This window comes from Pangasianodon hypophthalmus, chromosome 7, assembly GCF_027358585.1.
Source record: "Pangasianodon hypophthalmus isolate fPanHyp1 chromosome 7, fPanHyp1.pri, whole genome shotgun sequence".
Classification (NCBI taxonomy): Eukaryota; Metazoa; Chordata; class Actinopteri; order Siluriformes; family Pangasiidae; genus Pangasianodon; species Pangasianodon hypophthalmus.
The window spans coordinates 28,211,694-28,225,884 of record NC_069716.1 but is presented as its reverse complement, the minus strand read 5'-3'; the positions used below and the strand labels follow the sequence as shown (position 1 = coordinate 28,225,884).

At 37.6% G+C, this 14,191-nt stretch overlaps 1 protein-coding gene across 2 annotated transcripts in view; it reads right to left on the bottom strand.

Moving 5' to 3' along the window:
* LOC113546645 (septin-7-like) overlaps positions 1–6,635 on the bottom strand; it is a 37,405-nt gene extending 30,770 nt beyond the window's left edge. For both annotated transcript variants that reach the window (XM_026946602.3, XM_053235222.1), the window contains exon 1: positions 6,379–6,635. In XM_026946602.3, coding sequence (XP_026802403.2) covers positions 6,379–6,417 — 39 coding nt within the window. In that variant the 5' untranslated portion in view covers positions 6,418–6,635. The remainder of the gene's footprint in view (positions 1–6,378) is intronic.
* Between the last annotated feature and the right edge of the window lie 7,556 nt (positions 6,636–14,191).

The following is a 14,191-nucleotide window of genomic DNA, read 5'->3' as shown; positions in this document are numbered from 1 at the left end:
GATAATGAATCAGTGATTAATTCTCGGATGTAAGAGTGATCAGTCGAGTGAAGAAAGGACGAGGCTCCAGTTTGTTAAACGCTCACAGGTGAATTTTACCTGAGGTGATGAGACGGAGCCTGATGTGGGTGATGCTGAAAATCAGCAGTTCTCACTGTAAAGTTATAACCCTTCACAACTTTAATGTTGTCTTTCCATTAAGTTATAATTGTAGAGTTAGGAGGCGTGTTTTTTTTTTTTTTTATTTGAAGGTATGCAGACTTTGAAAATGCTTAAACTTTAATTCTGGATGAGACGTGTGCAAAAGAGAAACGTACTGAAGTTCAGAAAAATGTGTAATTTTCCGAACCAGAGTAGAAAATGTCACAATTTGACCATGTGCAGGGTTTTTCCACACAGACACACATATTTGAAGCAGCATTGTGTGTCCTAATGTGTTATTCAATTGTTTTTTAGAATCCACTATTTCAAATAAATAGTAAACTGAAACTGGGCAATAAAACAAGATGATGTCAATATGATGATTCATTTCAGCACTGTAATAAAACTTTAGCAGTATTGTAAAAAAAAGTGCTTTTAAACTGACTCACGGTACCAAGCAGCTGCCAGGACGCTAAACTTCCTCGTTAGAGCAGTTGTTTTTGTTAATGAACCAAAATATCATGTAGCCACAGCTTTTCAGGTTACTTTCATTTGTGCTGTTTTGAGTTTGCTGGAGTTTGTTAGCAAAATTAAACTTTCGCTATATCATCGACCCCATCATAAATCATAACGAGGTGTTAAGGGAATATAATGAGAGGAAAATTTAATATTCACACATACCACGTCCAACAACATTAGAAGAGCATTACTGTTACTCGGATTATATTGATTCATATCGCGACCTGTGGTGTTCGTGGTTGTGGCCGTCGAAAGCTGTGATTCATCCAAAACCCACAACTTGCTGAGATTGGTCAGCATGATCATGCACACACACACACAATAATTTAAAGACTCGCTAAAGGCTAAAGGAGACAATTAAAAATATCGCAAATCTTCATAATATCAAAATAATGATTTACGAACAACATATCGCGCAGCTCTTGATCCACCGAATCATTCACAACATCAGGCCTTTCACAGCCTCTGTGCAAACACTGAACTTTGTGATGACGATGGAAAGAATGTTAAAATGAGAACATCAACACTGCTATCAGCCACTCAATAAAATACACTGCACTGCTTTTAATGTTTTATTGCACAGTGTCTGCAGAAAAGTTTAAAAAAAAAAACCTCACACACAGAAGATGTGTGATTTGCGATGACTCTGACCTATGTTTAGTGGAGTTCAGTAGAGTAATGAGGGAAGAACTGGGGATGTTAAAGGTAGAAAGAGGCAAACAAAGAGAGAGAAAGAGAAAGGAGGGACACGGGCAGCTAAAAAAATCATTTGGGACAAACCCAGTCTAAGTTTATGGATGTTTGGGAGGAAGAAAGGGATCAAAGGCTAACTAAAAAAAAAAGAGCAAAAAAAAAAAGAAAGGATGAGGAATAATTCTGAGACGGTGAGGTAGAGAGAAGTGGTGTAAAGAGAGAAAATGGAAAATTAAGAGAAAGAAGGAACAAGTAAGAGAGAGATATGAGAAACAGTTCTGAGAGAATAGGAAGAATGAGAGAAAGACAAAACAAAGAAAGTAGGGAACAAGGGAAGGGAAGAGAGAGAACAAGATAACGGAGGGTAGAGATAAGGAGACGAGATGAGAGAGAGAGAGAGGGAGGGAGAGAGAGAGAGAGAGAGAATGATAAGACGGGAACAGGGAAGAAAATGTAAAAAGGAAGGGAGAGAGAAAATGACATTAAGAGGAAGACAGATGGAGGTACAAAAAGTGAAAAACAACAGATAAAAAAGACAGATAAGGAGAGAGATAAAAGTGGTAGAGAGACAAAGAGACAGAAAAACAGAGCAAAATAGGGATATAAAGTTATAGAGAAAGAGAAAAACGATTGAGGGAAAGAAGAAAAAGAGAGATGAGGCGAGTATTAAGGGGGAAAAGTTGCTAAATCTCAGTATTTACGTTTCGGATCAGATCCATGACGAAGTCTAAAGCATCATGGAGGAAGTTGATTTCGCTCCAGATCTCTTCCAGGGCGTCTTCCAGTTTTTCGCTCTCCCTCTCATCCTGCTCTGTCCATCCTTCTTTTTCCTTCTCCTCCTCCTCTACTATCATTCTTGAGACATGCACTAAGAGGCTAACGTGATGAACCTCTCTGCTTTTCACGGAGCCGAATTTAAAAAAGGGAAAGTAACTGATCATTCATATTGGAAGAGAGAGAGAGTGTGAGAGAGAGAGAGAGAGAGAGAGAGAGAGAGAGGGGGGGGGGGGGGGGGGGGGAGAGGGCACATCAGATTGCCGATGAACCTTTCCAGCTCTGATTAGATGTGACAGTAGTTCACTCCGATGCACACTCTATTACAGAGCGGTGACTGAACGTGGGAAAGTCGACTCATGATGTGTGTCTGCTTTCAACCACAAATAAAAAAACCCGCAAAAGTAAGAGGTTGAGCAAAATATCGTTTGCTAATCGGCATCACAGTGTTATTTCCTGCTGCGTTATTGATAAACCAGAGAGGGCGGAGATATGCAAATGAGCCACATTAAATCTGTTGGGATGCTGCGATCATTCTGTGTGTGTGTGTTTGTGTGTGTGTGCTGATTAATGAGACTGATGTTGGTGTTATGTAAGAGCGCTTTTAGGACGGACAGTGTGGAAAATGCCCAGAGGCAAATGGAGAACAAGGCCAGTGCTATGAATAGTTCTCACTCACTCACACACACACACACACACACACACACACTGAACTCACTATAGATTGAGTTTTAGATAGGTTCTGCTGTGTTGAAAGCTGGAGCCTAATCTGAAAACTTTTCTACTGTTAAATTAGTTGAAATCCTGCAGGTCTACAACCAATGAGCTGTGAGTTCAGGGGCTTGGGGGCGGAGTCACAGTGTCACCATGACATCAAACCTATTTACATGACCATCATTAAGAAGTGAACAGTGTGTGTGTGTGTGTGTGTGTGTGTTGAATTGTTGTTGAAAAAGGGCTACATGAATATTGCAGCGAAGAATCTACCTTTACTGTACAGTTTACTTTTTGTTTTGGTTTTATTATAAATTAGTTACAATCTATAATAAATTAGTTATAATCAATAACAAGCCTTTTAGCTTAGGTAAGCTAAACACCACACACAATAATCATTATAATAATTCTTATGACTATAATAACATTGTGTGTGTTAAACTTTTCGTTGTATAACCTGACTGATTATAGGCATAAGCTCAGCTTATAGGTTAATGGTTGGTTATACCAGAAGTTGTTGATTAATTTTCTATAACAGCAGCTCTGACAATAGTGCAGCTTCAAATCACAGGTTTATATGAATGCGCTCGTTCTAATAGATTATCTATGTTAACTTTCTTTTAGTGATGCACTTGACTGATTTTCCAGTCTATTATTGTGACAAAGGACCATCTCCCGAGCAGCTCTGGATAACATGTCAGTTTTTAGGCCTCTCTCTCTCTCTCTCTGTCTGTCTTTATCCCTTCATTAATATGCATCTCCACTCCTCTTGGCTAATCAGGAAGTGTGTGTCTTCCTTATTAAATACTCTCATGAATCCACTACATTTTGAAACTATTCCCTAAGCATGTAATTTTAAACCATAACGCTCTAATAATAATAAATAATATGTACAGTAATAAATTAGTTAATATGTTTTAATGCCCAATTACTAAAAATGGCCCAGGAACATTTCTATACTCTATCTTTTGTGAAAAGGTTTTATTCATGGTCAGGATCTATGAACATACATAAATATTCAATTTAAAAATGTTCCCTCGTTATGCTAAACAGCTTGTTAGCTACTAATTTATTAATCTGTAGTAAAAAAATGTTTTATCTAGCACCATAAAGGATTTTTCAGTCACAGAGTTTGGTAATTAAACTTTGTATTAAACAACATGAACCACTTAACTAGCTACCATTATTACTACTGCGTCAAATATGTCTACATCAACCACTACACCAAATCTTACCTAAAATCATAAACTTATTTATTACTATTCACTATTATAGCCCAGTGTGGAAACCCTGAAAATCCACAGAATGATGTCATGAGGAATGATTCCTACTGCCTCGATAAATTGGTAGTTTAAGGTGTTAACAATGGTCTGTATGGGCTCCTGTAGCTGCACTACGTAATGCTGCGTACAACGTGCCTTGATAATGGTCATTTGCAGGTTGGAATGGCATCATTTTCCACCTGGGTAATTTTAACTTTCGAAATGGAAAAAAAACATGGGCACCTCCATGTTTGTCTTTTGTTAGCAACAAGCTAGTCAGATAATGGTTCCTCAAACAGTGAACTGTAGAGTCAGTGTTACAGATTTAACAATGTGTCTGTATGTTTATTGATCTGAAGCAAATACTTATATATAGAGTATAACTCATTTAAAGGTAAGAAGTGCTACTTTGTTTATTTCGGATGCTGTGTGTGGCCATGTTGATTTGACGTCACTCTGTAAACAGGGAAAGAACTCGTAGGTGAGAAGAATACCCCAAATTGTTGGCGAAAAGGAATTTCAAGCTGAGATTGTGTTTTCACTCTTTGTTTTTCATATAGAAAAGTAAAGTGCTGTTAACTATAATATACAGTACGTGTGTACATTTCAGATTTTTTGCATAGATTATCGTCGATCACTTTGCCAATCATGAGTGTCTACAAAACAGAGAAAGCACCATAGCAGCCGACCTTAGGGTGGTACCCTTACACTACCTCACTGGTACCCTTACGCTACCTCACTGATACCCTTATGCTACCTCACTGGTGCCCTTACACTACCTCACTGGTGCCCTTACGCTATCTCACTGGTGCCCTTACACTACCTCACTGGTACCCTTACACTACCTCACTGGTACCCTTACGCTACCTCACTGGTGCCCTTACACTACCTCACTGGTGCCCTTACGCTATCTCACTGGTGCCCTTACGCTACCTCACTGGTACCCTTACGCTACCTCACTGGTACCCTTACGCTACCTCACTGGTGCCCTTACGCTATCTCACTGGTGCCCTTACGCTACCTCACTGGTGCCCTTACGCTATCTCACTGGTACCCTTACGCTACCTCACTGGTACCCTTACGCTACCTCACTGGTACCCTTACGCTACCTCACTGGTACCCTTACGCTATCTCACTGGTACCCGTTTCCTAAATTTCAGCCAGCTACTACAAATAATCTGTAATGAAACCTTTTACTGCTCCACAGATAAGCATTTAGTCATTCATCTTCATCCTCAGCACAGACTGATTCATTCATTCCAGCAATATATTTCTGCCAGCTAATGAATATTAATGAGCATTTGGGGTTCGCTTATGAATATTAATCAGTGTTGGGCGGTGTTAGAGAATCAGGCTGTAAGTAGGAGAGGCAAAGAAAGGCAACAATTTATAAAAAAAAAAAAACAAAGACATGAGATGTTTTATAGACACGAAGGAACTTTAGAAAATGCCTGATAATACAGCACACCAGTCTCATAATATTAAAAACTAAGGTGTGTTTTCTAAGCTAAAATTTTCGTATTTATTAGCCGCTACATATTTTTTCTTTTCTCAAGATACTAATTTGTGACAATAATTTTTAAATGATCAGCCAGCATTTTCATTATGGCCATTTTATGTATCAAATCACTACATTTCAGTATTAAAAACTGACTTTAAATACTAAGTCGCTGTGATTGTAGCTAGCATGTTGCTAATCCGCGCCTCAGAGACATAACGGTCATTTTTAAAAAAATTGCTCAGTTATGCGCTCGCGCTCTGTTAGAAAGTAACGGTCACTCTATCAGGCGTTATACTCAGATTTAAATAACAAAATATTCATCTACAGAAAGAAAAGTGGCGGATTTTACCCTTGGATAAGATTTACAAGGATTGAAATATGCTGTTAAACCATTTGAAAGTAGTTTAAGTTCAAAGTGGACGATTAAAAATGATTAAAAAGCAGAAAGTGTGCTCAGTCACGCGCGCGCTGTTTGCTACTGTAGCATGTCTAATACATCTGGATGCACGCTGTCATGTAAAAAAGTAGTTTTTAAAGAATATGGATAATTAGAGAAAGGTGTCATGGGTTAAACTACAGCCTTTCAGCCTTTGTTGTTATCAGAAATTAGGAATAATCCGGAATTTCTCCCAGGAGGTCCTGAGATTGAGATGATGATGAGATTACAAACCAATCTATGCACTGCACCATCATGCAAATTCAATTAATGAGCTATGTTTATAGAAGGAAACGTTTATTTTAGTGTCTATATAATGCATAGAGCTCGATACTCACCGCAACGCTGGTAACAGCCGAGTCTGGTCTTTCAATCATTGTAGTACTGTGACACCACCCAGGCTCCGTCCTGATAATTAATGCATAAAAAAGCAAAGCAAATCAAATGAAACAGAGCGATGCCTTTTTTGCTTGGGATTAAATGTGGCTCTGACACATCAGATGATCAGATCAAAGCCTGGTGAGCTGAATGGAGCAGGAGATGTAATGCGGGATGCGCGCAGCGGACAGCATTCGGGGAAAAAGCGATTGTCGCCTTACGTTATGGTTCCCTACCCGTATTCAGGCAAGCCACGCCCACCTGTGTACGGATTGGTTACCCAAGTTGGTGACGTCATCGCTGTTTGCGGAAGTCCGAGTACAATGAATGGGTTTAAACATTGTAGTTGAAGATACAGAGCATATATTTTTTTACGTGTAGTTTGTGTCAGTCTTTTTGGACAGAATTGCAGGACTGGATGATAGAGAACGATGTGGTTGCTGATGGTTTCACTCTAACCTTACAAGATGTAATGTACGGAATAACCAAAGAAGGCTCTGTTTTGTTTGATCTGATTAATAATATTATATTATTGCCAAAATACTTTATACATAAATATAGATATTTTAAATCCCCTCCTTTGTTTATTGTATTTAAAATTGATCTAAAATACTTCTCAGATGCCTTTAGTAAAATGAAAAATCCAAAAGCAGTAAAACTGTTTAATTTGTTTGTATTATTTGTTTGTAATTTTATACTTTTTTATGTTTCTATTTATTTATTTATTATTTTATTTTATATTTTATGTTTCTTGGAATGTTTTGTTATACGTTTTGTCTGGAGCTTATTATGACTCTATTGTGTTCAGCCTTCCATACCAGATTCTTATTTGTATACTAATTAATGCCAGTTTGTTGTATTCAGATTTTGTACTTAATTTAAAAAAATAAAATAAAAAATGCAATGAATGGGCTTCGGCTACCGTTAAGGATTCAGAAAGATTGCACTCTTTTACTCGGATTAAATACTTATTATCGTTTTTTTTTTTTTTTTTTTTTTTTTTTACTGGTAGATCATTAAATGAGTTTTTAAAAATATGTCGTCATTGTTTAATAAAAATAAATAATTTAATAATTTAAAAGCTTGGCAGCTCTCAGTGTAAAAACTGAAACTAAAATATGTGAAAATATACCATATCTTCAAATATAAATTAATTTTAAAAAAGGTAATAAAAAAACCCCGTAATATTCATTATAAGCTCGTGCAGATGCCAGTTCACGGGCCTCCCTGTTACCATAGAAACGTTAACCGCTCCTTTACCAGGAAGCGGGCCAATCTTTCTAGCCAATCTCATTTCAGGAGGCGTGATACTTCTGACCAATCACAGTGCCGGAGGCGGGGTTTGTCTGAATACGGGTAGGGTAAATAAAATAAAGCGGTCCTCCCGTATGGAACTAAAGCGGTCATTGGTGTACGTTGTGAACGATTTCATACAGCTTCAGCCGCACGCGCAGTTCTACTGGAGCAAAGCATTGTGGGAACTGAAGTTTACAAACGCGGAAGCGGTTTACGTCACTGTTTAGACGTTTTAATGTAATTGAAAATCAAGTGTAATTAAAATTATTGAATATAACTGAAACGTAATTAAGAAGAAATCAATTTTAAATGTAATGATTTTAGCCATGATTTTTAAATTAATAATTATCTGTGCGTATATTTTAAAGATTTGTTTTATTTATTATTATCAGGAGTTGTATTTATTTATTTATTTATTTATTTGATAATTTATAGAAAAATGTATTGCTCAGTGTTTTTACTTTTTGTTTACTGCTTTCATTATTCACTTTTACACTGCAATTTCCCTCAGGATCAATAAAGTTTCTATCTATCTATCTATCTATCTATCTATCTATCTATCTATCTAATAATTTCCTTCCTTTTAACTGAAAATAATTATATAATTAATAATTAAGCACAATAATTAATTATGGATTTTATTAAGTAAATATTATTTTTAAAAACTTGTCTATTCTAGATGTATTTTATTTCTCGGCTGTAGAAGGCTGAAGGTGGCTGTTTATTAAGATTATCTGCTGTTCAGTAGTTACACTATCGAGCCTGTAGATGTCTGTAAACTCTCAACAAAACAAAAATCTGCTTCTTTCTTTTTCTTCCTCTTTCACAAAGCGGCCAACAAATTTGATGAACAGACGTGCAGCGGCGCGTGACCACAGATTTCGGTGAAGCAGGACGACGATATTAATAACACAGCCTCAAACAAAATGGAGTCAAGACTCTGAGTCACACCTGGGGTTACAGGCAAGTTTCCTTCAACTTCAACTGTTAATATAATAATAATAATAACAATAATAATAATAATAATAATAGGGGCACAATGGCTTAGATAGCACATTTTCCTGGCACCTCCGGGGTTGGGGGTTCGAATCCCGCCTTCGCCCTGTGTGTGTGGAGTTCGTATGTTCTCCCCGTGCTTCAGGGGTTTCCTCCGGGTACTCCGGTTTCCTCCCCCAGTCCAAACACATGCGGTGTAGGCTAATTGGCATTTCCACATTGTCCGTAGTGTGTGAATGGGTGTGTAAGTGTGTGTGTTTAATGTGTAGGGTAAGCGGTATAGAGGATGGATGGGTGGATAATAATAATATATATAAACCATTAAAGAAACATGCTAAAAAACTTTAAAACAGACTATTTTGAGTAGTTTTTGAGTTTGCTGTCAGAGACAGTATTCCTCATACAACACCAATTTGCCAATAATTACAATTTTTATCTTATTTATGAACGACACATCGCACACGTAACCATTCATAGTCACGTTTAATGTTACAAAACATCCACGAGACTCGAGTCTTCAGTACAGAGGAGGTTTGCGCTTTCTGGTTTCTCTGAAACATGACAAGCTGCATTTTTTTGTCTAATTAACTTATAGAAAGTTCAAGAACAACTGTATATAGCTACCAAAATAATTAATAACAGGAACTAACTCCAGTGTTCGGAAACTTTCTGAGTGTTACAAAGCACTAAATGTTGAATAAACATCTTTTCTCAACACAAAATGTCACCATATTAATGCTTATACACTTTTCTTTGTTATATAACAAGGCTTAGATCATGAGGAGCATTCACCCTGTGAATAATAACATATTAGAACGAGTGCATTAATAAACCTATTATTTATGTTATAAAGCAGTCATACTAATATCTTATACTACTGTATATAATTAATTAAGCACATGATTCATGTCAAGTAGATTGGTTAGGCCATTCAAGGCCTTCTTGAGTTATTTCAGCTGTATATTTGAGATCGTTGTCTTGTTGGAATGTCCATCTTCTCCCCAGATTCAATTTCTTGGTTGGTGAGATTGAATTCTCCTCTAATATGTCTTGCTACATCGATCCACTGATGTTTCCTTCAATAAGGTGTAACGCCCCAGTACCATTTGCAGAGAAGCAGCCCCATATCATAATGCTCCCACCACCATGCTTCACTGTGGGTATGATGGTGTTCTTGAGATCATTCACATAACCCTTCTTTATACAAACATGGCAAACTGAATTATTTCCAAATAGTTCTGCTTTTAATTTTGTCTGACCAGAGTATATTGTTCCAAGAAAGTTCTGATTTGTCTAACTGCTTTTAGATGAACATCTCTGTGCTTAACTCACTAACAATCTCAAAAACACGTGTAAGACTGGAAAGTAGCCCAAAACAATGGGCGTTGGCAAAGGGAGACATTTTTGTTTCCAACATACAATTTAATGTTACAGAAAAATGTTTGTATGCAAGTTAAAAAAAAAGTAACATAATACACAAAACACAGCTTTTCAGACAAAAAACTAAGTCTGAATTAGTCTGAACAAAGAATTAAGTCTGTCAGCAAATGCGTCAGCCAAAGTCTCCAGAAGATCTGAGAAGATCTGTGACAGATTCTCCAAGATGCTTAGAAAAACATACCAGCAATTTCCTTACAGAACAGTACAACGTCTACCTGAGACTACTGAAGGAAATATTTGCTTTTTTGTTTTCTTCTGACTTCATGTCCATTTACTAATGTTTTATGTTCATCTATGATTCTGTGTCAAATATGCTGAATGTTATATATTTGTGTTTCAGTGAGAACTGAGAACACACATCTTTGCTTTACAGCATTTCTTTGCATGTGCCTAAGACTATTGCACAGATTTAAAAGAGGAAATTCATCCAGCAAAGTGAAACTGATATATTTGCATTTGTCATTTTCACCAGAATGGTTAGTTTCACATGGCGTCCACCAGCCAAAAGAAAAAAAAGGGAAGTTTTCGTAAGGAGCTATTGCTGTAGTAATACTTAGAATGTTGATAGCAGGGAACAATGAGCAGATGTAAGAAATAAAACATGTGACATGTGCTGTTATAGGACAAGTATTGCCAGATTACATAATATACAGTGAGGGGAAATACGTATTCAGACACTTTCGTTTTTTTATATTTAATGTTATTTAATATACTTATAGTGCATATGTCCACTTCAAATGCACACACAGTGTCTTTTGGCTTGGTAGTTATAAATATGAACAAAAAGGTATGTATACTTAAGCAGAAACAAAGATGTGTTTAAAAAACAAAATTGATAGGAGGATAAAGTATTGAGACACCACAAATCAGCAACATTAGTACTTTGCTGCGACGCTGCTGTTGGCAATTACAGCTTCGAGATGTCTAAGGTAAGAAATAATTCGATTTTTGTGGTTCAGTTTTGGCCCATTCCTATCATCTTCAGTCTTATGGACTTGCAAACTCAAAAGAAATTTTCATTGGGATTCAGGTTATGGGATTGTTTAGGCCCATGATGTGTAAAGCCTCAGTACCATTTGCAGAGAAGCAGCCCCACATCATGATGCTCCCACCACCGTGCTTCACTGTGGGTATGATGGGACGCTTGGGATCATATGCACAGCTCTTCTTTCTCCAAAATGATGAGCTGAGTTATTGCAAAACTAGTTCTATTTTGTTTCATATGACTGCAGTATTTTGTTCCGAAAGAGCTCTGATTTGCCTGAATGCTTTTGGATGCATATTTCGGTGTTTTGTTTTTAGCAGAGGAGTTTTGTGTGAGATGTAGGAATGGAGATGATTACAATGCAGTTCATTGCTTATTGTTCTCTGTGTAACTGTTGCTTCCGGTGCTTTCAGGTCGTCCTGCAACTCTTTTCAATGACTTCAGGCTTCTCTCTTAACTTACTTATCATTGTTCTGACAGCATGCAGTGAAATCTTGCATGGGAACAGTTGTGGATCCATGAAGTTTCCACATGTATATCATTAAAATAATTGTACTGACAGCGATGTTTAAGGTCTTTGCTACTTGTACTATTTCTTCACCATGTATACTACTTCTTGAATGAATTCTTCTGGATCAATAGCAACAAGAATTTTCTTTTTGCAGAATTTAAATCTCAAATTTGATTTATTTTTACGTAAATTTTACATATCTATATATTTTTAATATAGTGTCAATACTTTCCCCCATCCATTTTTTTTCAAATCTTTGTTTGTACTTATGAATACATATGTTTTAGTTCATAACTATAAGTGCAAAGTCAAAAGACATTATATGTGTAAATCTGAAGTGAATATATGCACTGGAACTAACCTTTTCTTTTCATTATTGATTGATTTTCACCTCTGTATTTTATCTTTCTGTAGGCAATTGACATTACCTTGTCTTATCCTATTTTCATGTAAGAAATTTATCCAAAAGAAGGTTCTATAATGTTCCGCTGTAATGTAACTTTCTGTGACGCACACATAAAAAACATACTCCTTAGATGGATTTCAGAGACTGTACCTTCAGGATGGCACAAATAATAATGAAACATATCAATCTATCAATCTGATCAATCAATCTGATCAATATATATATATACTTTTAATAAGATATGCAAACCAGTTCTGGAATATACTGATGTAAATATTTCTATTATAATGTCTAGATTAGTTATATAAAGGAGAGATTGAGAAGACCCAACCACAGCTGATGTGTTAGACTATGTGATCTGAATTTTAAACTGATTTATTTGTTAAAATACATAGCATTTTTAAGGCTATGTTGAGCCAATGTTTTTGTTGTGGCTTGGTTAAGGCTTGATGGTGCTGAGTTTTTTTTCTTGAGTCTGTGTTAGAGTGGCATTTCATATATATTCAATCATTTCATATGTAGTCAATCAGCCAAATAGGACTCATAGTTATATTGATAATTCGAATGTTGACAGCAGGAAAAAAAAAATGAACATCTTTCTGATCAAGCGACTGTCATGTTAGCACTGAAATCAGCACCGGACTACACTACCCATCAGCCCCTGCGCATCACCTGACCCCACTGATCACACTCACCTGTTCCTGATTGCACCTAATGAGCACTGTATTAAGTCCTGGTTTTTGGATGTTCCTTTGTCTAGAGATCCTGGCACCGATGTTCCTTTTGTTCCTCTGCTCTGCACATTCTCCCACTTTTTATACTCTAGTATGATGATAGTGGTACATACAGCAATCTGTAACCATTAACTCTAGCGTTTATATCCCATACAGTCAAGTAACCCTTGACTATCAGATATGTTAAGAAATAAAACACATGGGATGTGTTATTATATGAACTGTTTGCTAGATGACATAATCATTTACACACAGTACAAAATGAAAGTGTGTGCGCAGAAAGATCATATTTTTCAGGAAGGTTTTCAGGAAGACTCAGTTCACAGTAAGTGAGCAACAGCGATGTTCATTGTTCATGCATAAATAGAAGGAGTGGGGACTTTTCTGTGTCTGTTCAGTGAAAAGCACAGCTGAGCAGTTTCACATGTATTATACAGACCACAAGAGCAGAAGGAAGAGAAGGAGGTGCCAGTCTGAATACAGACAATAATACCTAGAAAGTGAATGTCTTGGGTTCCTTGACTGTAACCCTGTTCCCTGAAAAAGCTGGAACAAGATGCTGCGTTTCAATAACGCTTATGAGAACATTCTTTGTTCGACCGGTTGTGAAGCAAGTGTGCCAAACATGCCAAGAAGTGGCTTAAATAACCTTGGTGGGTGACGTCATTTGATTACGTGCACCTGCAGGTTATAAATAGATGTGGAACGGACATACCCTCAGGTTAAAACTTGTCTGAAGAGACACCCAGTCATGCCTACAGTGCGACATTGAGGCGCAGCATCTCATTCCCGCTTTTTCAGGGAACAGGGTTACAGTCAAGTAACCCGAGACGTTCCCTTTCAAAAGCTACTCTCGATGCTGCGTTTCAATAACGAGAATACCAACGCCACCGCACTGGAAGTGTCTGGACCCCTCAAGGTTGTGTAGTGTGTGTGCACAAGTATTGAAGAGGTCTCAGACATGACTCTGGGATGTTGACTCAAGGACATGCAAGCCCGGAGTAGCACGAACATCCAAACTATAGAATCTGACAAATGTGTGCGGAGAGGGCCAGCCTGCCACTTCACACACTTGCTGCAAGAGGACACCTCTTGCCAAAGCCGTAGAAGATGCAACCCCCCTGGTTGAATGGGCCTTTACTCCTAGAGGCGAAGCTTGACCATGTGCCTCGTAGGCTAGGGCAATAGCATCCCTCACCCAATGTGACATTGTTTGCTTAGTGGCAGCTGCCCCCCGGTTGCGGCCCCCATAGCATATGAAAAGCTGCTCCGACTTACGCCACTGGCTAGTGCGGTGGACCTAAATCTGACGAGCACGTACTGGACACAGTAAGTGAAGTCTTTCTTGCTCCGGTGTCCTGAACGGCGGAGGGCAGAAGGCTTCAAGAACGACTGGATGTATGGT